Source organism: Leptonychotes weddellii, chromosome 9 (assembly GCF_054177405.1).
Source record: "Leptonychotes weddellii isolate Sample4059 chromosome 9, ASM5417740v2, whole genome shotgun sequence".
Taxonomy (NCBI): domain Eukaryota; kingdom Metazoa; phylum Chordata; class Mammalia; order Carnivora; family Phocidae; genus Leptonychotes; species Leptonychotes weddellii.
This window is the reverse complement of record NC_138377.1, coordinates 11667618-11693438: the sequence shown is the minus strand read 5'-3', so window position 1 is coordinate 11693438 and position 25821 is coordinate 11667618. Positions and strand designations below refer to the sequence as shown.

Genomic DNA, 25821 nt, shown 5'->3' with positions numbered 1-25821 from the left:
CTTCCTTATGTACATCCATATAGGTCATGATCCTCCAAGGAGCATGGAAGCCACTTCCTCCACAAAGTTTTTTCAGATCCATCTAGTAAAAAGAGCTTTCCCTTTGCACTTCTGAAATACTTGGTTGTTTTCTTCTACCTTGAAAACACATTTCTTAGGTTTACATTATCTCCCAACCTGAAATGTAAGTCCTTTAAAAACCAATGGACAAATAAACTGTTGGGACTACATCAAAATAAAAAGCTTCTGCACAGCAAAAGAAACAACCAACAAAACTAAAAGACAGCCTACTGAATGCGAGAAGACACATGCAAATGACATATCTGATAAAGGATGAGTATCCAAAGTATATAAAGAACTTATACAACTCAACACCAAAAATAATAATAATAATAATCCAATTTAAAAAATGGACAGGAGACATGAACATACATTCCTCCAAAGAAGACATATAGATGACCAACAGACACTCAACATCACTCATCATCAGGGAAATGCAAATCAAAACCACAATGAGATATCACCTCACATCTGTCAGAATGGCTAAAATCAAAAACACAAGAAACAAGTGTTAGCACGGATGTGGAGAAAAAGGAACCCTGGTGCACTGTTGGTGGGAATGCAAACTGGTGCAGCCACTGCAAAGAACAGTATGGAAGTTCCTCAAAGAATTAAAAATAGAACTACCTTACGATGCAGTAATCGCACTACTGGATATTTACCCGAAGAATATGAAAACACTAATTCAAAAGGATATATGCACCCCTGTATTTATTGCAGCATTGTTTACAATAGCCAAACTATGTAAGCAGCCCAAGTGTCCACCAACTGATGAATGGATGAAGAAGATGTGGCATATATATATATATATACAGCAGAATATTACTCAGTCATAAAAGAGAGTAAAATCTTGTCTTTTGCAATGACATGGATGGATCTAAAGAGTATAATGCTATGTGAAATAAGCCAGAGAAAGACAAACACCATATGATCTCACTCACATGTGGAATTTAAGAAACAAAACAAATGAACAAAGGGAAAAGAAAAAGAGACAAACCAAAAAACTGACTCTCAACTACAGAGAACAAACAGATGGTTACCAAAGGGGAGGTGGGCAGGGGCATTGGTGAAATAGATGAAGGGGATTAAGAGTACACTTATCCTGAGGAGCACTGAGTAATATATGGAATTGTTGAATCACTATATTGTACATCTGAAGCTAATATAACACTGTACGTTAACTACATTGGAATTTTAAAAAGAAGAAGAAATACAATTGTCTAAGGAAGACCAGCTTACAGAGGCAAGTTTCGGAAAGAAATATTTAATGCCACACAGAGTGCACTACTGGAAGACAGTCTAGGAGGATGCTAAGGTAGTCCATGAAGATCAGTTTTAGAAGGTGGGAGGGAGAAATAAAACAAAAAAGCAGCAGTGAAACTGGTGATTTGGGGGTGGTTTTAGGAAGCCCCCCATAATCTCCACCAGGTCCCGTAAATCCAACCAAAATTAACATTTAAATAAATCTGTTGTGCAAATGAAAAAAAAAAAAAGAACAAAACAAAACCAACGTACAATCGGTTTCACTTTATATCCCCATTGCCTCTAGTACAGGGCCACATTCACAACAGGTACTTGATAAATATTTATGGAATGAATGATCAAATACTCAATAAAAGTAGAATGTGGTAACAGAAGAGGGTGAAATAAAGTGCTAAGGGAGCTCAGGGGAGGAAGAGGTTATTTTCACTGACTCTGCATTTGAAGTAAGCTTCTTTGTGAGGTAGAGATGATGGAAATCAGAATTCTAGGCCAAGAGAAACATGTGAATAAAGGATGGAGGGGGAAAGCACAAATATTGAATAACAATTCATATGGCTCAAATCTAGGAGATGCAAAGGGTAGTAGGTTATCAGGGCCGAAAAGGCCAGATCATGAAGGGCCCTGAAGGAACTCCTAAGGAATCTGGACTTAATCCTCGAGGCCAGAGGAAGCCAAAGCAAGTTTGAGGAGGAAATTACATAATCAGATGTGTGCTTTAGGAAAACCACTCCACCAGCTGGGCAGAAGATGGAACTAAGGGTAGGAGACCAATGAAGACGTTTGTGAGAGTTAGGGAAACAGCAGCAGTGCCTTGAATTATGGTGGTGGCAGTGGGAATGTCAAGGTGAAAGAATGTAAAAGGGGACAGAGTAGAGAGAGAACTGCAATGGGGCAATGCAGGAGCAGGGGCTCTCCATGGAGCCAATTCACAGGGTACGTGAACTTGGATGGAAAAGTAGAACATCTTTATTTTCACTAACCTCAAAGTGAAATGTAGCAGGTCTTCAATTATGAATATGGGCAACAAACCATAGCAGCCAGTAGGCTTCACTGGGCTGGCAAAGGGGTCCTGCCATAAAAAAGAACTTAATCACTCTGAAGTGACTAAAAGCTCGATAAAGCCTTTACCAGAGATAAAGATTTGAATTAAATAAAACAACAACAACAAAACATGTGTGGGGACTGAGAGACGGAAGAATAAAGATGGATGAGAGTATCAGTTTGACTTGGATGAGTTTCAGGTGTCAGCACATGCTTATCTCATTTCTTGTGACCAGTGGCCTTCAGCAGCAGGGAAACCTGATCGACTCTATATGGCAGGAATCTTCATTTCCCATTCTGTTCATCCTCCCATCTTGTAGCACTGAAAACAGTCCAGCGGTGACCAAATGTCCTGGTTTGCCTGGGACAAAAGGGGCTCTCTAGGACATGGGCCTTTGATGCTAAAGCCAGGAGAGTCCTAGGCAAACGGATGAGCCAGTCACCCCAAGAGTCCTCAAATCTGGCACTGTATGCTAATTAGGCTATATTAATACTATGCCTTCAATTAAAGAAAAAATTATGCCATTTAAGATTCTGGATCTGAGTTTCTCCATCTGTTCTTCCCACAAAGTGGGAAATCTTGAAGGAACATCTTTCTCTCATAAGGTCAGACAGTTACGGGCATTCAATAAATGCTTTAGTAACTGAATATCATTATCAGTAGTTCTATAATTTACACAGTGCTGGCACATTCATATCTCATGCAAAACTCACAGGGACTCTGTGAGATAGACTTGATTCTCTTCATACTACAGAAGAAACCACAGTTCTGGAAGATTTAGTCCTTTGCTATACTTCACACAGCAAGCAAAGTGGCTGCTCCTAGCACTGCAGCTGCCAAAGAACACTGAATTACTGAGTGTTCCACAGAGGCACAAGTGGTTGTTGCTATATGGAGATTATGCAAAGCTGCAATTTTCTTTCTTTTGCAACGTCCATGAACTCAGTGCCCTGGCATTATACTGATACACAGTGAAGTGGAGTGGTTTTAGGGAAGAGGCACCCTAAGGTAAAAGTGATGGTTGACCTATGGAAAAAGGCATAAAAGCCAATAATTAAATGTTCCCAAAAATTGGTTAAGATTAGGTAAGAGTGGCAACAGCTTGCAAATCAAAATGTATGGCAAATGGTACCAAAACCACTCTGCTATATGCAGCACCTAATCAGAAAAGCCACACAAGGCAGTGAACGCACCTGTATTAGTCGATACAAAAAAACCTGACACGCCCACGCGTGCCTCTATAGATCAATCCAGGAATCCCGGACAGAGATGGCAATGGAAGATTTCACACATGGGAGAGGCCTGGCCTTGCTGGGTTTATTGGCCCCGCAATTCACCAGCCACCTCTCCCCGTAGCCATGGCAACGCCCACACCAAGGCAGCTCCAGGGTTCACCTTTGGATAGCCACACTCCACCGATTTTGCACCTGCGCAGCTCAAATAAAACCATCAAAGACATCACCTCCCGCTAAACAAGACAACCATGGCTTTTTCCGTTTCCCCATCTCTAACTCATCCAGAGAACATACTCCTTCTTTTCACCCACATCCACGGAACGGGGGATGAGTCCTGAACAACGACCACTTTTGATGCAAACATAAGAGGGCTTTTTTTCTTTTCCCTTTTTTTGCGGGGGTGGACATCAGAGACGGATGAAAACCGGATGCACACACAAACACAGCAGTTGCCTAAAAAGGCAAATAAACTGATACGATCAAAATAATTTTCAGCCAACGTCTCATAGCATGTCTGTCAGGCAAGCTCAGTTTTGCCCCTGCAGGCCACTGTCTCTGAAGCCGATAAACGGTTTCCAAGACGGCTGTTGGATTTACAGTTCTAAAAAACAAAAACGCGTTCCGTGCGGGCGGGACCGCGCACAGCATGAGCAAGAACCATGACGTATTCGGGAGAGCTTTCCAGAACTGCTTTCCAGCTCGAGCAAGATGCCCAGAAAGCAAATCTCATTTTTGCTTCTACAGAATGAGAGGAACCGCGCACGCCGAGAGAACGCAAAGCAAGCGGTTTTACTGAGGCGGCGGAGGCGGCGGCTTAACTCTTGCCAGACCCCCTCCTTCCTAGGTGGCCACTCGGCTCTGAGCTCCCAGCCGGGAGCCCTCGAACTCTACCCCCACCACATCTCCGGGACCGGAGCCAACACAAAACCACCCTCCGCAAAGTAAAAAGGGAAAAAGAAACCCCAAAGGCAACTTCTGTCACAGAGCTTTTCTCTACCGGCCAAAGGGCGCCGCGAAAGGCCCTCTGCGTCCAGGGCCGTCCGCGCTGCCACTAGTAAAGATGGCTGCCATAGGCGGAGCCGCTCCCTCCCGAAGGCCGCCGGCTGCCCCGCCAGCCACGACCATTCCCGCGGAGCCCTCCACGCCCGCCGCGACTTGACGCATTGCAGGTGCGGAGCGGCCAATCAGGCGGCTCGACTCTTTCCGGCCAACCACTGCAGGGTCGCGCTGGCCTATCAGAGCGTCCTTGTCAAACTGAACGAGGAAAGAAGGCTCAGCAGCGCCAACTAAGCAACCGGCAACTGAGCGCATTTTGGGGCGTGTGCTGTCGGCCGACCGTGTGCTCCTCCGCCGGGAGATATAGTGCCCGCACCCGCGCCTCGCCCCGCCCGCGCGCGCGCGCTCTCGAAAGGTTTAGGGGCGAGGCTCGCTCCTTCGCTCCCACTCGGGGAGCCTGGACACGAATAGTTGCCTTAGAAACAGTGCTAAATGCCTTGGCCGTGGCCCGTGGTCCTGCGAGGGGCGATCTCTAACCCCTGCCGCCTTGCCCCCTTGCTCAGTGAGGCCGCACGCGTTGCCGTTTATCCGACACGCTTTGTGAACACAGTTGCCCCCGGAGAAATAAGAAAAGCTCCCCTTATCTGGAAACCCCGACTCAAACTGCCTGTTTACAGCGGAGGCCCGGGCGCCCGAGAAGCACCCTCGTGGGCACTTTTGTTTCGGAAGGGCCCGTTTCCATTTCCCTCCTGTGGTTTCCTTATCTCCTGCGGCGGCCCGGGTTTTGAGCCGGGTCTGAGCCGAAGGGGGCCGAAGGGGGCCGCCGGGGACGCGGCCAGGAGCCGGCCGGGGGCCGCGGGCCGACGACCGGGGCAGAGTAACAGGCGGTGGCCGTGCAGCCGCGGGCTGGCCTCTGCTGAGTTCCTCGGGAGACCGAGGGGAAGCTTCTAGAGGCCTCCCCCACGGAAAGCCCCTTGTGACTTCTTTGTGGAAAGGCCCTCCTAGACAGAGGACGGGGTTCAGTGGAACAACTGGGCCAATCTGGTACCACAGTCTGTCTAGTGCGAGATGGTACCTCTAAGTCCTTGTTGTGCTAGTGAAAAATCTGAGACTCAGGAAGGTCAATCGACACGCCTACAGTCACATAGCAATTTAGTAGCAGAGCACAGAACAAACACAGTCTAGGTTGTCTGTCTCCCAAGCCCGGGTTTTTTTTTTGCTCCAGTAAATACTCCACTTTCTAGAGCTGACGCCATAGGTGTGAGATGGTTCAGGCATTTGGGGAACTTGACCGTGCAACTGGAAGAAGGTGTGGGAATTAAGGGAAAGCGTTTCTCTGAACATAGTTTTCAGTGTCCTACAGAGAAAGTAGCAGAGAAGAAATGTTACTTGGTTATTTTCAGTACTCTTAAGAATCTAGCTGAGAAAATAGTCTTGTTGAAATAAAGATTTCTTAGAGCTGCCGTTTCATTTAACATCCTCTCTCTGTGATTTTGACGCAGTATGGCTTTGATGATCTAATGATTTTTGTGATTGAACTATTCTCTATTCACATCCTGTTTCTAAGGTTATGCTGTTAGTGGTCTTTCCTGAGGTTTTACAACCAGTAGTGGTGTTTCTACCGTCCCCATGTAAAGGTTGTTCTTTGATCTAAGGCTATAGTTGCCAGTAGCTGTTTATTGCTGCTTCTCAAACCTTTATTCAAAGCCTTGTTCAAAAAGGAGAAAAGCTGTGGTTTTCTTTCTGTAGGCGGCTAGTAGTCATCCCCAAAGATGCTTGCCAAGTGAGCAAATCTCTGAACTTCCAAATGAGCAACTCATCATAAAGATACCTGCCCAAAGAAGCAATACATCATATTTCTTTTGCAATATATACGTTATAGGAAATATATACCATGACTTCTTTGTGTTAAGTCAGATCATGATGCCAGTAAAGAGATTTGACTGTGCCACTAACAAATTGGGAATTCCTGCATAAGTCCCTTTGTTCTTGGGACCTCAGTTTTCTATTCTGTAGAATGAGGGGATTGGATCCGATGAGTTCCAGATTTCCTTATTATTTTATTCTGCTGTGAAGAAGTTAGACCACAACTTATTATGTCATATTTAGGCTTATCTGCTTCTATGTACAGTGCTTTAGGCTTTTAAAGTTACTTTTACATTTATTTTCACATTTAATCTTTGCAATTCTTCTGGAGGGAGAGTCCCCATTACATAAGAAGTTGGGTTTACTATAAAGTCTGTCCCAAGATTATGTAAATGTGAATCCGTATGCTACAAAGTATTCCTCTGGGCCGATTATTTCAATCCTAGTACATACCAAACCTGCTGCTTTTTGGTGGTCAGCAATTAGCTTGCTAAATTGTGAGCTTCCTAAGGATAGGGCGTATCCAATTCATCTTTATATTCTCTGTGCTTAGTGAATTTCACTTCATGCTACAGGAGCTCAATAAAGATTCATTAAAGGAATGAACGAACAATAATTGGGACAGTAGTAGAAGAATCCAGATGTAAAAGTGTATTTGTTCCAAGAAAATCAACCAACCAATACTTACTTATAGTCTACAATGTAGATGGTAGGCTTTTTTTTTCTTCAACACCACAATTTTTTTTCTCCATTTGTCTCCACTTTTTATTTTTAAATTAAGGACATATCATCATTATGGGAAATTATTAATGTCTTCTTAAATATCAAGGTTTACTTCTAAGCTTTCCTTTGTGTGTATTCTATTACATTCTTCGAACAATACACAGATTCATAAGAAAATAATAAATCAGATTCACTCAAAACCACTCACTATCCCTTTCTATTGTTGCTCTTCTGGTCTTTATAAAGAGATAATGTCCTTTACCCAGCTTTTGATCTTCTTTTGTAATTTTGGGGGGGATAAGTATCACAATTGATCAGTCAGTTGTTTTAACATTTTATTTATTTATTTATTAGAGAGAGAAAGAGCAGGGGAGAAGAGGCAGAGGGAGAGGCAAAGGGAGAGGGAGAAGCAGACTCCCTGCTGAGTGGGGAGTCTGATATGGGGTTCAATCCCAGGACTCCAAGATCATGACCTGAGCCCAAGACAAATGGCTTTACTTTTGTCTTCTTCAGGTGCTTAACCAACTGAGCCACTCAGGCGCCCCAATCAGTCAGTTTGAGTAGGCATGGCCTAGTCTGTTCTGAATATTCTAATCAACTATCATTCAACAAAGTAGGAATTCTATAATGATCTTAATGTTTACTGTTGATTAAAGTGTTTTCAAAAGTCAAAGGACAGATCAGCCTAGTAAGGACCCTAAAGCCCACTCTGTCCCTAACTATTCACTTCTCAGAACTTAGTTCTGTAAAAGGAAAAGGGGGACCAGATGGCCTTTCTGTGATTCCTCCCAGATTTAGAATTTTATGATTCTAAATATTTTGTTTGTGAATTTTGCGAGAGATTTGTGCAGAATTCCATTAGTAACTGGAAGACCCCTGGAGGTGTGGATATAAATAGAACTAAGGTCATAGGGGACTTGACTCAAGAGTTACATCTTTTTATAAATCAAAGATTAATTGTAATAAGGGGAGCAGAGGAATGTTATAATCCACAAGGCCTCCCAGTGATTGTGGAAAGTCTTGAGATGACTTTGCTTTGGACTTTGTTATTCCATCTAGGGATTGGCTGTCCTGAATTGTTCTCTGTGCTAGGTCTTATCTATACAGCTGGTTTAAAATCTTTGACCTTCGTTTAAATTGCTGACACTTTTCTGTTGTTAAGCTGTACCAGTTTCTTTACTTTTGTCTTCTTCAGGCTAGCAGTGCTTCTCTTTCGTCTTCCCAAAAGAGTTCAGAGAAGCTCATTTTCTGAAAGGAGTAACCAACAAATGAAAAGGAATGTAGCTATACAATTGTAATTCTTTCAGGACATTCTGAAGTATTTTGGGGGGTATTGCAAAGTGCTAATAAAGAATCATCGTGGTTTTTTCTTCATTTCTCAGTATGCAACCATTAGGCTGGTTCCTAAAAATTTCGTTCTCCTCTTCAGCTGATGAAAACGGGTATGACTAGACTTGTTTAGAGCATGGTGCTCTTTCACAGAAAGAAAAACTCGTTCCTTGGCTCCTGCAGCCCCTAACCCCCTCAACCTAGCTGGCTGTCTAGCAAATGTTCACAAGCAAAAAAGAGTTTAGAAAGAATAGCCCGGTGTGAGCCTCTGTATACAAAATACAGGCTGAAATGGTGCTCAAACCTCAAAGTATCCCAAAATACAAAGCTCCCACAGGTACAAAGCACTGAACAGCTTTAATCGGTTCTCTCTCACCTTTCTTTGGGATTTGAAAATCAGAACGGCCTCTATTTGAATCACTTGTCGGTAGGCCGTTTAAAATATGGCTTATCTATTTTGCTGCTACCCAATTTGGGGGGTCATTTCCTAGGTTTCAAACTTGATGTGAAACAGGTGCAACTATGAGAATTTGTGTGGTAGGGAAGCGCTGGAACTGTGAAACACGACACGATAAATCAGTTCTCTGAGTCACAAATCTCTTAGGCTGCTCTACAAGACGGTGATGACTCAGCAGCATTCCATTGGCCTGGTGGAGGGCGCGAGGCCAGAGGGCTTGTTGCCCTGGGCAGCAGCCTGTTGGGGGCGATGGGAGACCTTTTGGATCTTCCCACTGCCGAGCCTTAGAATGACTGCCTCAGATTCCCTGACTGGTCCTGGATTGACTTCTGACCTGACCTTTGCTGTATTTAGCTGACACGTATTTTAGATATTATAGACAACCACACCTTATATTTGTCTAGGGTTTTATTGTTTACAAACTAATTTGACTTTTTTTTCTCTCATTTTCTCATTTTTGTTTTCTCACAAGAGCCCTTGAGGTATGTTATGATTATATAGCCATTTGACAGGTGAGATAGCTGAGTCTGTGTGGCTGAGTGGCCAAGGAAGCAGCCATTTAACCTAGCAAATAATATTTCACAAGGCTGTCCTCTTCTGGGAAATAGCTGTTTGCTTAATAGAAATAAAACCTTGAATAAACTTTCACTGAAGTAAGACAAAATTTATTTCTATCCTCTTGCTTTACGGAGGAGAGTGTGAGAAGGCAGGGGGTGGAGGGGGGCATACCAAATACTCATTTGTACAATTTTCAAACTCTCTTGAAGGCAAATCTTTTCAGTGACCAAATGGTCCACTCATCCTGTTGTGATGCTGAGAGTTGGTTTATTGGCCAATGACTCAGAGTCTCTACTTAGAATGAATAAAACTCAAGAAGCATCTTCACTGGACTTGGGTGTAGATAATTTTTCTATTCAAGTACAACTTGCCTTTGGCCATATTTTCTCCACCACAGGAAGGCAGGAATGAATCCAGTTATGTGAAAGTGGGGGGAGAATTGCAGAAGAAGGGATATGCTTGCTCAGGGCTGTGGAAGGGTACAGGTCTGGAGCAAGGCAGGAACAGTCTAGCACATTCCTGAGGAGATGTGGCCTGCCACCAAATCTAGGGAGACTGGTTTCAGGTTGTAGTTCAGTGGTAAAGCAAAGATTTCCTTTTCCTTTTCTCTCACTTTGGAAAATTCATGTCTAATATCTTCCCTAGTCCTAGAAGTGAACTGAGGTCAACACTAACCAATTAATGTATTGGTATTTATTGACTGAGGTACTATGCTCAGTTCAAAGAGTATAACATGGGGACACCTGGGTAGCTCAGTCGGTTGTGTGTCTGCCTTCGGCTCGGGTGGTGATCCCAGCATCCTGGGATCGAGTCCCGCACTGGGCTCCTTGCTCAGCAGGGAGCCTGCTTCTCCCTTTGCCTGCCGCTCCCCCCTGCTTGTGTTCTCTCTCTCTCTGACAAATGAATAGGTGAAATCTTTAGAAGAAAAAACCAAAAAACAAAGTGTATAACATGGAGCTTCTGCTACTATCTGGAGGAGGAGATAAGATACATGAAAAGATAGTATCAGGTAGAAATGGGTAAGCAATGTGGAATTTGGGAGAGAAGTTCATTTGGAGCTATAAGAATCAGTTGGAAAGATGTGGGATTTAAACTGGGCATGAAGGACCTGGAGGGTTTAGACAGCTGGTGAGGATATGGACAGACATCTGACCCTGGGAATGGCATGGAAAGGGCATTGAGTTGGGAGGGCACAATGTTTATTCAGGGAACAGAGAATAAACCAATTTGTCTGAAGCAGAGAATTTGTTTTTATAGAATAACAAAAGTAACTCTGAGAAAGTAGATCAACAAACTGTTGAAGGACTTTGAATGCTAGGTGTGAGGACTTAGCATTTTTCTCTCCTGTGGGCACTGAGGAGCCACTGAAAGTTCTGGAGTGGAGAAGTGACACAATGAAACTAATCTGGTGGCCACATGCTGCCTGGCTCAGAAGGGGACAAGCTCATTGGGATGGACAAAGAATCATGAATCGGGTATTAAAAATTTAGGGGTTCTCAACATTCTTGATCTAGGCAAACGTGGATGTTTCTTCCCTTAAAAAAAGAAATCTTTAGAATAATGCTGTCCAAGCAGAACTTTTGTGATGATGGAAATGTCCTATGCTGTGTAATATGGCAACCACCAGCATATGGGCCTATTGAATAGCAGATATGTGGCTAATGACATTGAGAAACTGAATTTTTTATTTTAATTAATTTTGATAAAGATAGCCACATGTGACTAGTGGCTACTGTGTTGGAGAGCATGGCTCCAAAATGCAGGACCAAGGCTATCTGTTATGATTCAAAACCAAACCACACAGTTACCAAACTAGACCTTCCCTCCGCTGGACTTGGTGAGGCCCATTCTTTGCTATAATCCACAATCAGCATCAATTTATCAGATTAATCCTTGTGGTCAGTTTTATCCATATCAAGACCTCATTGAAAGTACCAATTTTTTTTTTTTTAATTTATTTATTTGACACAGAGAGAATACAGTGAGAGAAAGTATCAATTTGTGCCAATCCCTGGCTCTGCTCTTCAGGCAAACTGAGTCACCCCAAAACAGGCTATTCCAGCTTACCACAGTGGCCACATATCCCTCAGCTGAATAGTTGTCACATCATTTATAAGTTGCTAAATGCCTGTTGTTGTATGGATGTCTTAGATCAGCTCTCTGGTTCGTCCCCCACTCTAGCACATACGGTAGAAATGAGAAGTTGCTGGATGTTTGGATGTTGATTAAAGTGACTTGTGCACTTGACTTTGGGATTAATAGGGAATTTCTAAAATAAAATGATTTAGAGAATATACTTCTCAGTAGGTCAGCTGCATTTAAAAAAAAAAAAAAGCTTGAATTTAGTGTAAACAACTAAAGCACAGAAAGCTGTGATCTTATCCCATTGGGCATTTTAGAATCTGAACTCACATACTTGTTCCCTAAGACTGTACAACCATTGGCTGTCTGTGACTTAAGAGCTCAGTGGGTGAAAGCACAGAGCTAATGAAGCCCAAGTCATGGGTCCAGACTTATTAATGGCCAATTATTTTGCTCTGTTCTCTATCCCTGACCCCAACTTGCTGTGTTGCATATTCATGACCTTGGTCACAAGGGTGGAACAGGCCAGAGAGGGAAGAGTGCAAATCTATCACCACAGCTACGAGCAAAACAAGCACGAGCCCTGTGGATGGAGGGCAAGATGTCCTCTCCTCTAAAATGGAAAGCCTTTTTTAAAAAAAAAACAAGAATGGGGCAAACATGCAAGGTAGATGGTGCTGTTTGGAAATATTGCACTTTAGACCATTAACTAAATATATTGGTGAACATTGCAAGCTGGAACATACTGCAGGGCATTTAGTCTGGTTATGATTCACTTAAAATTATGGGACACTAAATCGACATGCTAAAATCGATCATGTTTTTCTCCTGGTACAAGGTCTTGGCCTAACACCTGCTTATTATGTTCTGATGGTCACGTTTTAAAATTTCAGTGTAATGCTAGAATTCTCCCTTTATTCTTTCCCTTTATAAGAGCCAGTCATGAAAGGTTATACCCAAAAAACTCCGTAACAGCAAAATTTAAAATGGAAAAATAAGGAGGTATTTTGTTTGTTGTTAGAGATAGTAAAGCTTTTATAATAATCCTGTATAACATTTAATGAAATGTAAAACCACACACGAACAGCAAGATTCTGTTCCGGCTCATGGAGATGATTAGTGAGGTAGAGAATCCCAAATAGTAGATAATCATCAAGGTATTATGGGGTGGAGAAGGAGGGAGCTGGGGACGGTGGAGAGGGAGAAGACAAGACTTCTTTCCTGTGAGGTAGCTCAGGGGCTCCAGTTTGGCATTACAAATTTCTTTTTTTTTTTTTTAAAGATTTTATTTATTTATTTGACAGAGAGAGACACAGCGAGAGAGGGAACACAAGCAGGGGGAGTGGGAGAGAGAGAAGCAGGCTCCCGCGGAGCAGGGAGCCCAATGTGGGGCTCGATCCCAGGACCCCGGGATCATGACCTGAGCCAAAGGCAGACGCTTAACGACTGAGCCACCCAGACGCCCTAGACTGGATACTTTGTTTTGTTTTGTTTTGTTTTTTTTAGACTGGATACTTTGTAAAAATCATCAAACCAACTCTTTCTCTCTCCCTCTCTCCCCCTCTCTCTCTCTCACACACACAGAGTCATTTTCTCAAAAGAGTGTACGCCTCATGAAGGCAAGGAGATCTTTTTATCTGTCATCGGCTGTATTCCTGATGCCTAGAAGAGTGTGAGTATGAGAAATACTCAAATAGAGAGGGAGAGGCAAAGGGAGAGGGAGAAGCAGACTCCCCGCTGAGCAGGGAGCCTGATGTGGGACTCGATTCCAGGACCCTGGGACCATGACCTGTGCCGAAGGCAGACACTTAACCAACTGAGCCACCCAGGTGCCCCTGTTTGTATTAATTGATATCTTAACATCAGGTTTTGCTGCAAGACAGTTTTGTGAAAGAGATACTTAAAAGACCAAATCCTGGAGATATAGCATGGAGCAGGACCAGGATTAGGGAGCCCTCAGAGTTCTCTCTTTCTACAAAAGCACAGAGTCATCACCTGAATGTCCCACAGTGAACACTCACCTCACCTCTTTAGGCCTCATCTGCAAAATGAGAAATGTCCTCCAGCTACAAAGCATCACAAAGTAAATGGTTTTGTTGTTGTTGTTAATTTTAGGTAATTAACATACAGTGCAATATTGGTTTCTGGAGTAGAATTCAGTGATTCAGGGCACCTGGGTGGCTCAGTTGGTGAAGCATCTGCCTTTGGCTCAGGTCATGATCCCAGGGTCCTGGGAATTAGCTCTGCATCGAGCCCTGCATCAGGTTCCCTGCTCAGTGGGGAGTCTGCTTCTCCCTCTGCCTCTCCGTCCCCTCCTCCCTTGTGCTCTCTCTCTCATTCACTTTGTTTCTCTCAAATAAATAAATGGACTCTTTAAAAAAGAAAAAAAAAGAATTCGGTGATTATCACTTAGATACAACACCCAGTGCTCATCCCAACAAGTGCCCTCGTTAATCCCCATCCTGCATCTCCCCTCCCTCCATCAATCCTCAGCTTGTTCTCTATAATTAAGAGTCTCTTATGGCTTGTTTCCCTGTCTTTTTTTCTTTTCCCTCTTCCCATATGTTCATCTGTTTTCTTTCTTAAATTCCACATAGGAGTGAAATCATATGGTATTTGTTTTTTTCTGACTGACTTCATTTAGCATAATACACTCTAGCTAAATCCATGTTGTTGCAAATGGCAAGATCTCATTCTTTTTGATGGCTGAGTAATATTCCATTGCATATACATATACCACATCTTAAAAAGCACATGTTTTGCTTTGAGTTTTCTTCACAAATACCCTGTTCCTTATGTGGGAGATGTAGCTATAACTACATTCCTATGATCTTATTTTACTTTCAAATCCTTGGGTAAGAAGTATTTATTTAAGGGCCACTGACTGGCTCCGTTGGTTAAGTGTCTGCCTTCGGCTCAGGTCATGATCCCAGGGTCCTGGGATTGAATTCCACATCAGGCTCTCTGCTCAGCAGGGAGTCTGCTTCTCCCTCTTTCTCTCAAATAAATAAAATCTTTAAAAAAAGAAGAAGCATTTCTTTAAAAAACAAATGTAAACATTTTTTTAAGATTTTATTTTTAAGTAATCTCCACACCCAACCTGGGGCTCGAACTCACAACCCCTGAGATCAAGAGTCACGTGCTATACCAGCCAGGTGCCCCTAAAAAACAAATTTTAATCTTAATCTTTGTGCTTCTCCCTCCCCCAGAAAATTAAATTAAAAATAAATTCTATTAAATTACAGGAAATAGTTATAGTATGATGTCCAAAGTGCTTGGAGCTAGATATTTGGGTTCTACCACTTAAATTAGGAAAATCATCGAATCTCTTAGTGCCTGTTTCCACATAAGGATAATACCTGCCTCATGGGATGGACAGGAGAATGAAATAATGCATTTAGCACAGGGCCTGGCCATAGTCAATGCTCAGCAAAAGTTTTCTTTTTTCTTTCTTTTTTTTTTTTTAGATTTATTTACCCATTTTAGAGAGAGAGAGCATGAGAGGGAGGGGCAGAGGGAGAGGGAAAGAGAATCTCAAGCAGGCTCCACACTGAGCTTGGAGCCCAACATGGGGCTCGATCTCACAACCCTGAGATCATGACCTGAGCTGAAATCAAGAGCTGCCCACTTAACTGACTGAGCCATCCATGCACCCCTAAAAATAAAATATTTAAAAAAATTATGATAAGATCGCTTCTCGGGCGCCTGGGTGGCTCAGTTGGTTAAGCAACTGCCTTCAGCTCAGGTCATGATCCCGGAGTCCCGGGATCGAGTCCCACATTGGGCTCCCTGCTCAGCGGGGAGTCTGCTTCTCCCTCTGATCCTCCCCCTCTCATGCTCTCTGTCTCCCATTCTCTCTCTCAGATAAATAAATAAAATCTTTAAAAAAAAAAAAAGATCGCTTCTCAGCTTTTTGGCTAAGATCAAGTGTAAAAATATTATTATTAAAAAAAAGAATCTAATCAAACCATAAGAGACTCTTAATCATAGGAAACAAACTGAGGGTTGCTGGAGGGGAGGTGGGTGGGGGGGGATGGGATAACTGAGTGATAGACATTAAGGAGGGCACATGATCTAATGAGCACTGGGTATTATATAATACTGATGAATCACTGACCTCTACCTCTGAAACTAATAATACATTATATGTTAATTAATTGAATTTAGATAATAAAAAGAGTCTATTTGACTTTAATGAAAACCCAGTGATCATCTAGGTAGAAGAATCTGCTTCATGAAATAGGCAAATCCTTCACATTTTATGTTTAAAGTTTTCAGATATTGATTTCACTAATATATAATCTAATATTAGAGCCCCCACACAAGGCCCTTGCCCTGTTTTATGCTCCATCTTTGACTCACAGTAAGATCTTGGGCAAGTCACTGACATTCCCATATTTCAGTGTGTCAAACTAGCCAAAACACTAAAGCATGACCTCACTACAAACCCAGTAGACTTGAAAGGTGAGATGTGCTTTGATAAATTAAAGAATTACCAAAAAAGAACTTAAGCTAGTAAAACCATATAAAGAATCGGAATAATGAATTTTACTATAATGAGTAAAATGATTCTAAAATGTACAGTTTTTAGCAAGTAAAGTCATGAAAAAGTTTCAAAGGTTTTTATTTGGGTGAAATTGGTTAAATGACAGGGGGAGAAATACTATTTTCAAAATCATGGATTATAGCAATTTAACCAAAATAATTATAAGGAATGGAAGACAGAAGCTAATGAATCCTTAATAATTAAACACATTTCATTTCCAGGCCATTATTTCCTCCTACTTATACAATGTGTACGGTATTTTAAAATGTATTTCACTAGGTACTATATGAAAAACCTGACAAAGAATACAAATTCCTTTAGAAATGAAGCAGTTTTAAGACGTATTTGGCCATTTAGACTTGTAACTCACCAAATTATTGAATATTCTTTAAATTGATTTCTAATTAGTCCCTTTCCCTCTATTTCCCGTTTCCAACTCTCCCACTCAGGTTTCCCGCCATGAGCAAGCACAAGATGAAGAAGAAGAGGAAGAGGAGGAGGAAGATGATGATGATGACTGGGGATTTGTGAAATAAATGATGTCTTTTTCATCTGCAGAGAGAAGGCAACACCATTCCCTGGCTTGCTGCTGCAGCCTCTCTTTAAACTGAATAGCAGGTTCACCCTTTCTGCTGCATTTCAGAAGGAACAGCAGTAAGAACAGTTCCACAGAGGTTATCCCAGAAGTCTTGTGGCATCTGCAATGTGCCTGAACATTTTTTCCTTTTTAAAAAACATCTTTCTGTAAATTTTGTCAAAGCCAGAAACAAATGTAACCAAGGGAAGCCCTTTCTAGTAGAGTTTGTCAACTACATACTTTGCACATTCCCTGAAAGAGTAAACAAACGATAAATTGCAACTGTTGCCCAGGCCCTGTAAACAAAAGATCAAATTCTGTGTGCTGCCTTGGCAAGAAAACTAACTGCAGCATTTTGTCAAGATTTTTACAAGTTCTGATTTCAAATTAATAACTGAAATAGCCCTTTTCCTTGTTTACAGAAAAGCTGAAAACATTAGTAAATTTAAAGATAAAATATTTTAAAGAAAGGAACAGAATCAAGATTGTACATTAAAATACAATCTAGCTCCATTGTAGAGACAACTTGCTGTTTGTTTCAGCTCTAATCTAGGAAATTCTAAGTGCCTATCTTTTTTCTTCCTTGTTTTTCTGAATAAAGACCTGATCCCTCTCAGGACCGGGAAAATTAAGAAAAAACTAAAATCAAAGCATGGGTTTTAAGGTCTATGGAAGAGTCACACAGGTACATTAATTTCAGTTAAGACCAGAGCCAGGATGAATAGTATTTTCCGTAGGAAACAAAACAGTTAAGGGAGAAATATTATTCAGGCATACAAAAAATATTCAGTGGAAACGTGAAAACATTAAAAGAAGACTGGCTAAGCATATGAGCACGACACAGATTTAGCAACTCAGCATATATAATGTTTCAGAAATTGCTTCAAATTTTTAAGAGAAAAAAACATCTGACCAATGTCTTGCGCGAGGAAAACTGCCATGCCCCTTCCAGACCCTCTCCAAGGCAGGGGAAGGTGTGCAGTCAATTCCTCTGTCCCCAGCTCCCCGCGGCCGCCCCCTGCCCCAGGACCTCCTGAAACACCCCGAACGGAAGGCGGCCAGCTGGGGACCCCGGGGCGCGGGGCCTGGAGGACCCGGTTGCCCCAAGAGATGGTGTACAAGATGGGAGGTGAGGGGGGTGTCCCACAGGTGCAAGTGGGGCTGGGGTGAGAGGCGGACAGCTTCTCACGTCCAGGGCCGCCCCAGGTCGGGGCTGTGGAGGCACTCTGCCCTAGTCCAGCCCCAGATGGGACCGGGGATTCCTCGCCCCACCTGCTCTGCCTCTGCCCCAGCCCCACGACCTCGCGCCTCTCTCCAAACCGTTCGCTTCCCGGGCCCTCAGGCCCGCGGCGGGCGCGCCGGGGCGGCGGGAGGCGGGGCGCGCCGGGGGCGGGGCCAACCGGGCGAGGCCCGGCCCTCACAGCGCCGCTCCGAGCGAGCCGGCAGCGGCCGTGGCGGAGGGATACGGAGCGCCCTATATATACGGCCGGGCGCAGGCTCGCACTTCGGCAGTGGTGGTGGGAGCCTCGCGGGCGCGGCGCTGTTATTCGCACTCGGGCGGCGGCAGCGGCACAGCGCTGAGCGCACATCGCGCCCTAGCAGTAGCAGCGGCAGCAGCAGCGGAGGCGCCCCCGCCGTCACAGCCCCTGCGCGGGTGCAGCCACCCTCGCTCCCTCTGCTCTTCTTCCCTTCGCTCGCACCATGGTAGGTCGGGAGTGGTAAACGGCGGCGTAGCAGCTGCCTGCCCATGATTTCTTACCAAATTTTTAGTTCAGCGCCCCCCCTTTTTTTCGGGGGGGTTTCCTCTTTTCCGGGTGTTACGCAGCAGCTGCAGTTAAGAAGGACGCGCTTTGGATTTGCATTTCGCTTTTCTCGGCCAGGGTTTCTTATTTAAATTTTGGTCCCTCTTGGAGCTGGACTTGGCCGTGGGCTGTCCGCAGGCAGGGGCTCCGGCCGCAGCTGCACCGGGGCCTTCCGCATCCACCCCCTCCCCCAGCGCCGCACCACTGCATCCAGCGCGCCGCACCCGGGCTTCCCGCAGCGCTGCGCCTGGGCCGGGGCCCCGGGGGGCGGGGGAGCCGGGCGGGGCCGGGCACACGATCCCTTCCCAACCCCCCCTCCACCCTAGGCACGGTGGCGGCGGGCCGGGCGGACTGCGGAGAATGAATGGGCCCGACCTAGCCGGTGGCGCACATTGCTCGGGCCGGGGCTTGGAGGGCGCAGTTCGCGTCCACCTCCTCCCCCACCCGGCGACCCCGCTGGGCGCCCTGGCTCGGCAGCTCTCCCTCCACCCTCCCGGGGGGCGCGGCGCGGGCGTGGGCTGGGAAGGAAGGAGCCGGGGAAGGGTGGGGTGGGGGCAGGAAGGCGAGGGGTGGGGGGCGGAGAGGGCGGAAGCGGCGGGCCGGCCGCCCTGCGGCCGGGCGGGGCCCTGCGGTGTGCCCGGGGCTCGTGTCCCCCTGTTTCGCACCCCTGCAGCCCCCCACCCAGTGCGGCAGTGAAGGCGTGCGTGATCCTCGGTACAACGGGAGGTCCCTTCCCGCGGGAGGCACTCGGCTCGCGCTAATTGGGGCGGGGGGGGGCGGGGGAGGAGGGAGCTGGCGCGCGGCTCGGTTTCCATTAGAGACGCAAAGTTTCTGCTCCGGGAGGAGGCGGCGGTGCGGCTCGCCGCCTAGGGGAGCAGAAGCGGGTGGGAGGCGCGGGGCGGGCTTGGCCCCCTCTAGCCGCGCGGTCCCGGAGCGGGGGTGGGAGTGGGGGGTGGTCCTGGCCAGGGAAGGGCGGTGCCCCCGCCCTGGGCCTGCCTCGTTCCTCCGCACCCCTTCTGCTCTCGGGGCACGCACCCCTGCCTGGCCCCTCGCCACTTTGCAGTCCACAGGGAGATGCCCTCCACGTTTCCGCTTTCTCTGCAGCCTCTAGATTGCCAGATGCGCCTGTGCGCCTCGCTGGGTGTGTTTTCTACAAACCCCCTTCCTCCCTGGGCGGGCTGGACTGACATCACCCACAGCGCTTTCTGGCTTGGCGGGATGGGGAGATGGCTCCCGACAGGTTCAGAGCACCTTTACCCTCTCGGCCAGAGCGATGTGGGGCCGGGTATTTCTTTATGGAGGAAGGCTGATGCTGTCGAAAAGCTCTCTAACCAAGAGAGTTTTGCGGTGAGGTGGGACTGTTCTCCCCGGTAAGGTGACAGCTCCTCGTGCGAGGTGTGGCAGGGCTTCCTGTTGTACAAAGACAGATGTTATTCTGGCGTTACGTAAATCATCGTGTCTCCTTCATTCGATATAAAGAAAACCGCCTTCCGGTGACTGGGGTAGAAAGGAAGGAAGACCCAATTCTAATTTGAAAAAACAAGCTTTCCTCCAAATCCCTATATTGGAACACCACATCTATTGGGAAAGTTTTCATTTTAAGAATTAGCGTAAACATAACAGGGTTAGCTTTCTATTGGGACTTACTTTGTAACTGGCTTCATTAGGTGTACTTTATTAAAATAAAAATACAGGCTAGTTGTCCTTGCATTCTCCAAGTCCCCTGGCTGGAGGCACAGGTCACAGGTTCCGTGTTGCAGAGACCAGACAATACAAGTGCGAATTACCTTCATGGCCATCACTACCTGAGTAAAGTGTGTTTATTACGGGCAGCCCTTATGTCATACTGAAAGTTGGTAGAGTGAATATTCTCTAGCAAAGTTGGTAGTTGCTCTTTTTCCAGAAAAGACGAGGTATAGTCTCCTAATTATTACGTACTTTTGTGTGTACTTAAGGTTTGCAGTTTTGAAACAGCTCAGTTGTAGGGTGGTTGCATTTTTTCCTGGCTTCTTTATCAAAGATAATTTGACTGAGGACATCAGCCATTATAAATGGGAGGCTTTTAATAAATAATTGCCGAATTTAAATGGAAAGCATTTATTACATGGAAATGAAGTTGGTCGGTGGGGGTAACCCATTGCTGTGTATTTATTTTTTCCACTTAATTGTATCTCATAAAATAGATAGGAAAGGCTGTTAATCCAACCCAATGCCATTATGTAACGCCTATCTGGAGATTTTGGAGCGCCTGCAGCAATGCGCAAGGTGTGCTCAAAGCCTGCCCCTGGCTGGGATCCTGGCTGTGGTGACAGCAGCGTCAGGCTGGGATCCTCGGATGGAAGCGGGGGACTGCAGAGTCCCTGGCGCAGTAGGTGGCGCTCTTCTTTCTCCGAGCTTGCCGCTGCATCCGGTGTGGTGTGGCCTTCTTCCACTAGAGGTGCCATTTTTCAGATTATGACCTGACCCTTGTTAGACCTGGGAGCACACTGCCAGAGGCCCAGCAAAGAAGACCTGAAGTGAAATGTTGTCACTTCTTTGTCATCCTTTGTTTTTTAAAATCGCAGAAAGTGTTCCCTTTATTCTCATTGTTTTCATTTAATGGCTAACAATTTCACACGGTTGGCTTTTTTCTTTTAAAGAGTGATTTTTGAAAGGTCAGTATCAAAAGTATAATTGGGAAAACTGTTGCTCTCAATCAACGCTTGCGCACTGAGTTATAACCTCTTCTCTCTTTATGTAGGCTGATCAGCTGACCGAAGAGCAGATTGCTGGTAAGTTGTGATGACCTCAGGGAGTCCCAGTAGTCCAGAACTAGGCACGACTCCATTCCGGCAGGCTTCTCTGACCCTTCCTCCGACTAAAATTTGAGTAGGTTTCTAAGAACTTCTTTAAATAGAAGCAAGAAGCAGAAATACTTAGGTCAGGTGCTAATTCGTTGCCAGTGTTGCAGAGGCGGCGTGGAAGGAAGCGGGGCTAGGCCTCCTTGCTCCCCTCTGCAGTGTTGGCTCCATGGTGGGCGCGGCTTTGCCTGTCATGGGAGCGCCCGGCGAGCCTGCTGCTCCCAAACGGAGCTGAGAATTCTCACGCCACAGGTCTTTTTGTAATTCACCGTGAAGGCTTGTGCTTGCCATTTGAAAATACATGGGGATGGGTGGAGATGAGGGTTAGGACTACTATAATAATTGGGTAGGGAGTTAGTTTAGATTCTAGCTTTTAGTATTACTTGGAGGACTTTTTTTTGAGATGATTTCTCTTTAAGAAACCAGGGATGCCTTTGAAATGCCTTAAGTGCCAGCTAGACAGAACACGCCGGTTACCTGGGAATGTACATTTCTAGTAACCCCTTCCTGTTGTGTGAAAGGCGTTCCTGTGGCTGTAGCAGTTTATCAGGAAGGGGCCTTAAAAGGGAACCCGCGGACCAATCTTCACTTGTCAGATTGGATTGAGGACTAATTTAAGTGTGTTTAAGTTTAGTTTTCTTTAAAAATATGAGAATACTGTGGTTTTATGGAACCGGTAACCAGGAGCAGTGTTTGCTTTATGGACTGTTGAATGAAGGCCGGTCCAGTAGGACTATTGTGGTCTTTATTTCAGGAGATAAAGACTGGGCAGCTTCTGATAATTTGCAGACTTGGCGTAAGAATTCTCAGTGCCATTTGGTTTGCTTTGGCAAGCCCCCCAAGGGAAGTGTGTGCTGTGGCCGGTTTGGGTGAAGACCTTCATTCTAAAGGGTAAACTTTTGTTTTCAGAGTTCAAGGAAGCTTTCTCCCTATTTGACAAAGATGGCGATGGAACCATCACAACAAAGGAACTTGGAACTGTCATGAGGTCACTGGGTCAGAACCCAACAGAAGCCGAGTTGCAGGATATGATCAACGAGGTGGATGCTGACGGTGAGGGCTCAAACCTATGAATGAGTGCCAGTGTTGTGTAATTCAAGTTCAGACATGTCACAAGATTGTCTTTCAGGTCCCCAGAGCAAAGCAAATGCGCAGCGCTCCTTTTGGTGGTTGCCTGACGGGCCGTTGACAATGAAAATAGAAGATTATGGCCTGCCTTTGGCTGTGCTCACTGTCTAGAACATTTCCTGGATCAGATTGGCGTATTGTTCTTTTCTACTTGCCGTGACCTACAGCTCAATCTTTTTTATCAACTGGCCCATGAGTCTGCACTGAGTCCTTTGGGGAAGTAAAAATAAATAGCCATAGACTTTTCAAAAAGCTGACTGTCTCCAGGAGGAGTGGGAAGTGAAGTGGGAGAAGAGCACTGTTAGACATTAATGTAGAATTGAGTACAGCGTGAGCTGCAGATGTGTTTATTACAGAGAATTTTGAGGATCATGTAAGGCTTGGACATGGAGTGCTTGATGACTGGAGGGAGTAGATTATAGAACCCAGCAGAAGGGGAAGATGAATAAAGTGCAGAGCAAGAAGGAACAAGCAGTACCCCCTGTAACGGGGTCACCAACTGGTCACCGATTCCTCTGGACTCTAGAACAGTGGACAGTAGACCTTTTATTGCTCACTTTTTCTCAGTAAGCAATTCTTGAGCATTCCCCTCTCAAAAAACTGTCTTTTTTGGAAACCATGTATATGCAGTTAATATATGACATTGTAGAGCCTGGTAAATTTTTAAAAAATGAGCTAAGAATAAGCAGTTTGGATCTAGACTACTTTCTAGATGATTGGCTTGAGAGTAACCATTTAAACATACATATCATAAGGTGATAAAGTAGAATTAAATTTGTCTGGTCACGTATATTTAGAAGCAGGGGTTTTGGGTGAGCTCTTTAGCAAGTGGTTTCAGCTCATTCAAGCTACTTTGGAAGGTGTGTTCGTCCATATTAATGTTCTGGAAAAGGGGTAGTTCATAATTCCCTCTTGTTTGACTGCTACGATGATTGGCCATCTGGGAACATGGGGTGACCACCCCCCATCTTATGTGAGCCCTGGGAAACGGTGCTTAGGGACTGGCAGAATGGATTAGGCTCTTAGATTGTATGGAACAAGGAAGGAGTGAGTTTTCCCAGGCCACAGAGTCTCGTATTTGTGATGAATAAATGTGATGCCTAAGGGTGTCTTCTCTGCATGGCTATGAGATAGCACTTCAAATAATTTACTTTGTCTTGCATGAGTACCATAATGCTTTAAAATTTTGGAGGCCAAAGGGATTTCTGAATTATTATTTTGATTTAAAGGTACCGGTGAAAATGAATAACTTAACCTGAGGCTTTTTTCTTCTAATTTAATTTTGTTTCCTTTAATTCAATTTACATTGTTAATCTGCTGGTTTGTCTTTGGGGGGTGCTCGCCTAACTCTTAGCTTTAGAGGGGGAAGTTACTTGGAATACTGGCCGTAGAACAGACGCTTCTGACCCAGTTTCCTAAGTGGTAATGGTCTGAGCTTTGAAAACACTTCCGAGCCTTGCCCTTAATGAGGAAGCAAAGACCCTGAGTTGGAGGAAAAAATGATTAGGTGATTTCATCAGAATGTGGCCAGGAAACCCCTTCTGGAGAAGACTGTGTGATACTTTATGGTCCGTGGCATAAGAAAGTCCATTTTCCCCCTTCCCGTAATCCTTTTCTTCTGTAAAAACATTTTGTTGTGCTGGCGGGCCAGTTCTGGGCCTTGACCAGCATCACGAACCAAGGCAGAGGTAGGACCGAGGGCTCACCCCTCACTTGGGCGGGGGGAAGGAGACAGTCTCGAGTGCTTCCATCAGGAATGAAGGGTGCTGTGGGCTTTCTCTTCTTGAACTGCATAACCGCCTTTAGTAGTCAAGAATCTGCACGTGCAGTTTTCTTTGCATCATGAAGTGCTCTCCTGGACCCTGATTACTAGTTTGAATTACATGAATATGTGAAATTGCCCTGCGAAGTATTTGAACAGTTGAGACTTAGAAATGGTTTAACCTCATAGAATAACCGATCGGTTTGTCCAAGTGAGTCTTAACCGTTCTCTAAAGTGCTTTGAAAAGATTATCACTGCTGGGGAGGGAGCGTCACTGGAGCATTTATTTTATGTGAGCTTTTGTTTTTTAATTTGAGGAAATGGCACCATCGACTTCCCAGAATTTTTGACTATGATGGCCAGAAAAATGAAAGATACAGACAGTGAAGAAGAAATTCGCGAGGCATTCCGAGTCTTTGACAAGGTAAATCTGCGTCCGTGTTGCAGACCGTCCCCGTGGACGGCTTCTTTGCTCCCGTTTCTGAAATACTTCGAACACTTAAACCAAAATGCCTGGGCCTCTGCGCTGATCTCACTTTGAAATAAGCCGACTTAACTGCAGCAACCTTAAATTGGGTGAGGGTGAGCATAAGTAGTGGGGAATTCTGAACCAAGCTTCTTGATTGCTGCTTTCAGTTTGTTAGCGCTTGCCAAGCCCCTGCATTTTCGGTGCTCACCAAGGGCTTGCACTTGGTGGGTTGGGCGGGGACCGGAGCTGGGCGACCTGTCCCCGTGTGCAGAGTTGGCGGTGCCGGGTGAGGGCACGAGTACGTCCCAGACTTGCGTGCCCGTTCAGAAGCCCTCTCCACCACCCTCAGTAGCCCCTGCTTAATGTTCACAGGATGGCAACGGTTACATCAGCGCAGCGGAGCTACGTCATGTCATGACCAACTTAGGAGAAAAACTAACAGATGAAGAAGTAGATGAAATGATCAGAGAAGCAGATATTGATGGAGATGGGCAAGTCAACTATGAAGGTAAAAACACTGCAGAGTCTCTTATAGCTTAGTTTTTAAGAGTCTTCCCTTTCGTATCTATAAACAAGTTAACTGCTTCATGAGACACTGATTTTTATTTATTTTCTTTATGCAGAGTAGAGATGTTGTGTTCATTCAAGCTGCTTTTGAAGATAACCAAAAGCTATGATTATTTGTCTTTACAGAATTCGTACAGATGATGACTGCAAAATGAAGGCCTACTTTCAACTCCTTTCCCCCCTTCTAGAAGAATCAAATTGAATCTTTTACTTACCTCTTGCAAAAAAAAAAAAAAAGTTCATTTACTCATTCTGTTTCTATATAGCAAAACTGAATGTCAAAAGTACCTTCTGTCCACACACACAAAATCTGCATGTATTGGTTGGTGGTCCTGTCCCCTAAAGATCAAGCTACACATCAGTTTTACGATATAAATACTTGTACTACCTTAATGATAAGGAAGCACCTAATGGACTCCTTGCAGTTCCATTTGCTCATGATTAATACACTGTTTGGGCTGGCCAGTTTTTCATGCATGCAGCTTGACAATTGAGCACAGTCAGGCATTTGTATTAAAA

General features: G+C 44.9%; 1 protein-coding gene across 1 annotated transcript; it reads left to right on the top strand.

The window, feature by feature from the left end:
• Positions 1–18209: 18209 nt before the first annotated feature.
• On the top strand, positions 18210–25821 carry CALM1 (calmodulin 1). The gene is made up of 6 exons (XM_006748058.3): positions 18210–18438; positions 21277–21307; positions 22286–22429; positions 24584–24690; positions 25108–25243; positions 25429–25821. Exons 1-6 carry the CDS (start codon positions 18436–18438, stop codon positions 25455–25457), a joined length of 450 nt encoding a protein of 149 aa, XP_006748121.1. The 5' UTR covers positions 18210–18435; the 3' UTR covers positions 25458–25821.

Excerpts from the sequence above, each read along its gene's own strand:
- CALM1 (XM_006748058.3), top strand. Across the intron at positions 21,308-22,285 it reads GACCGAAGAGCAGATTGCTG|AGTTCAAGGAAGCTTTCTCC; the intron begins GTAAGTTGTGAT and ends TTTTGTTTTCAG. Across the intron at positions 24,691-25,107 it reads CATTCCGAGTCTTTGACAAG|GATGGCAACGGTTACATCAG; the intron begins GTAAATCTGCGT and ends TAATGTTCACAG.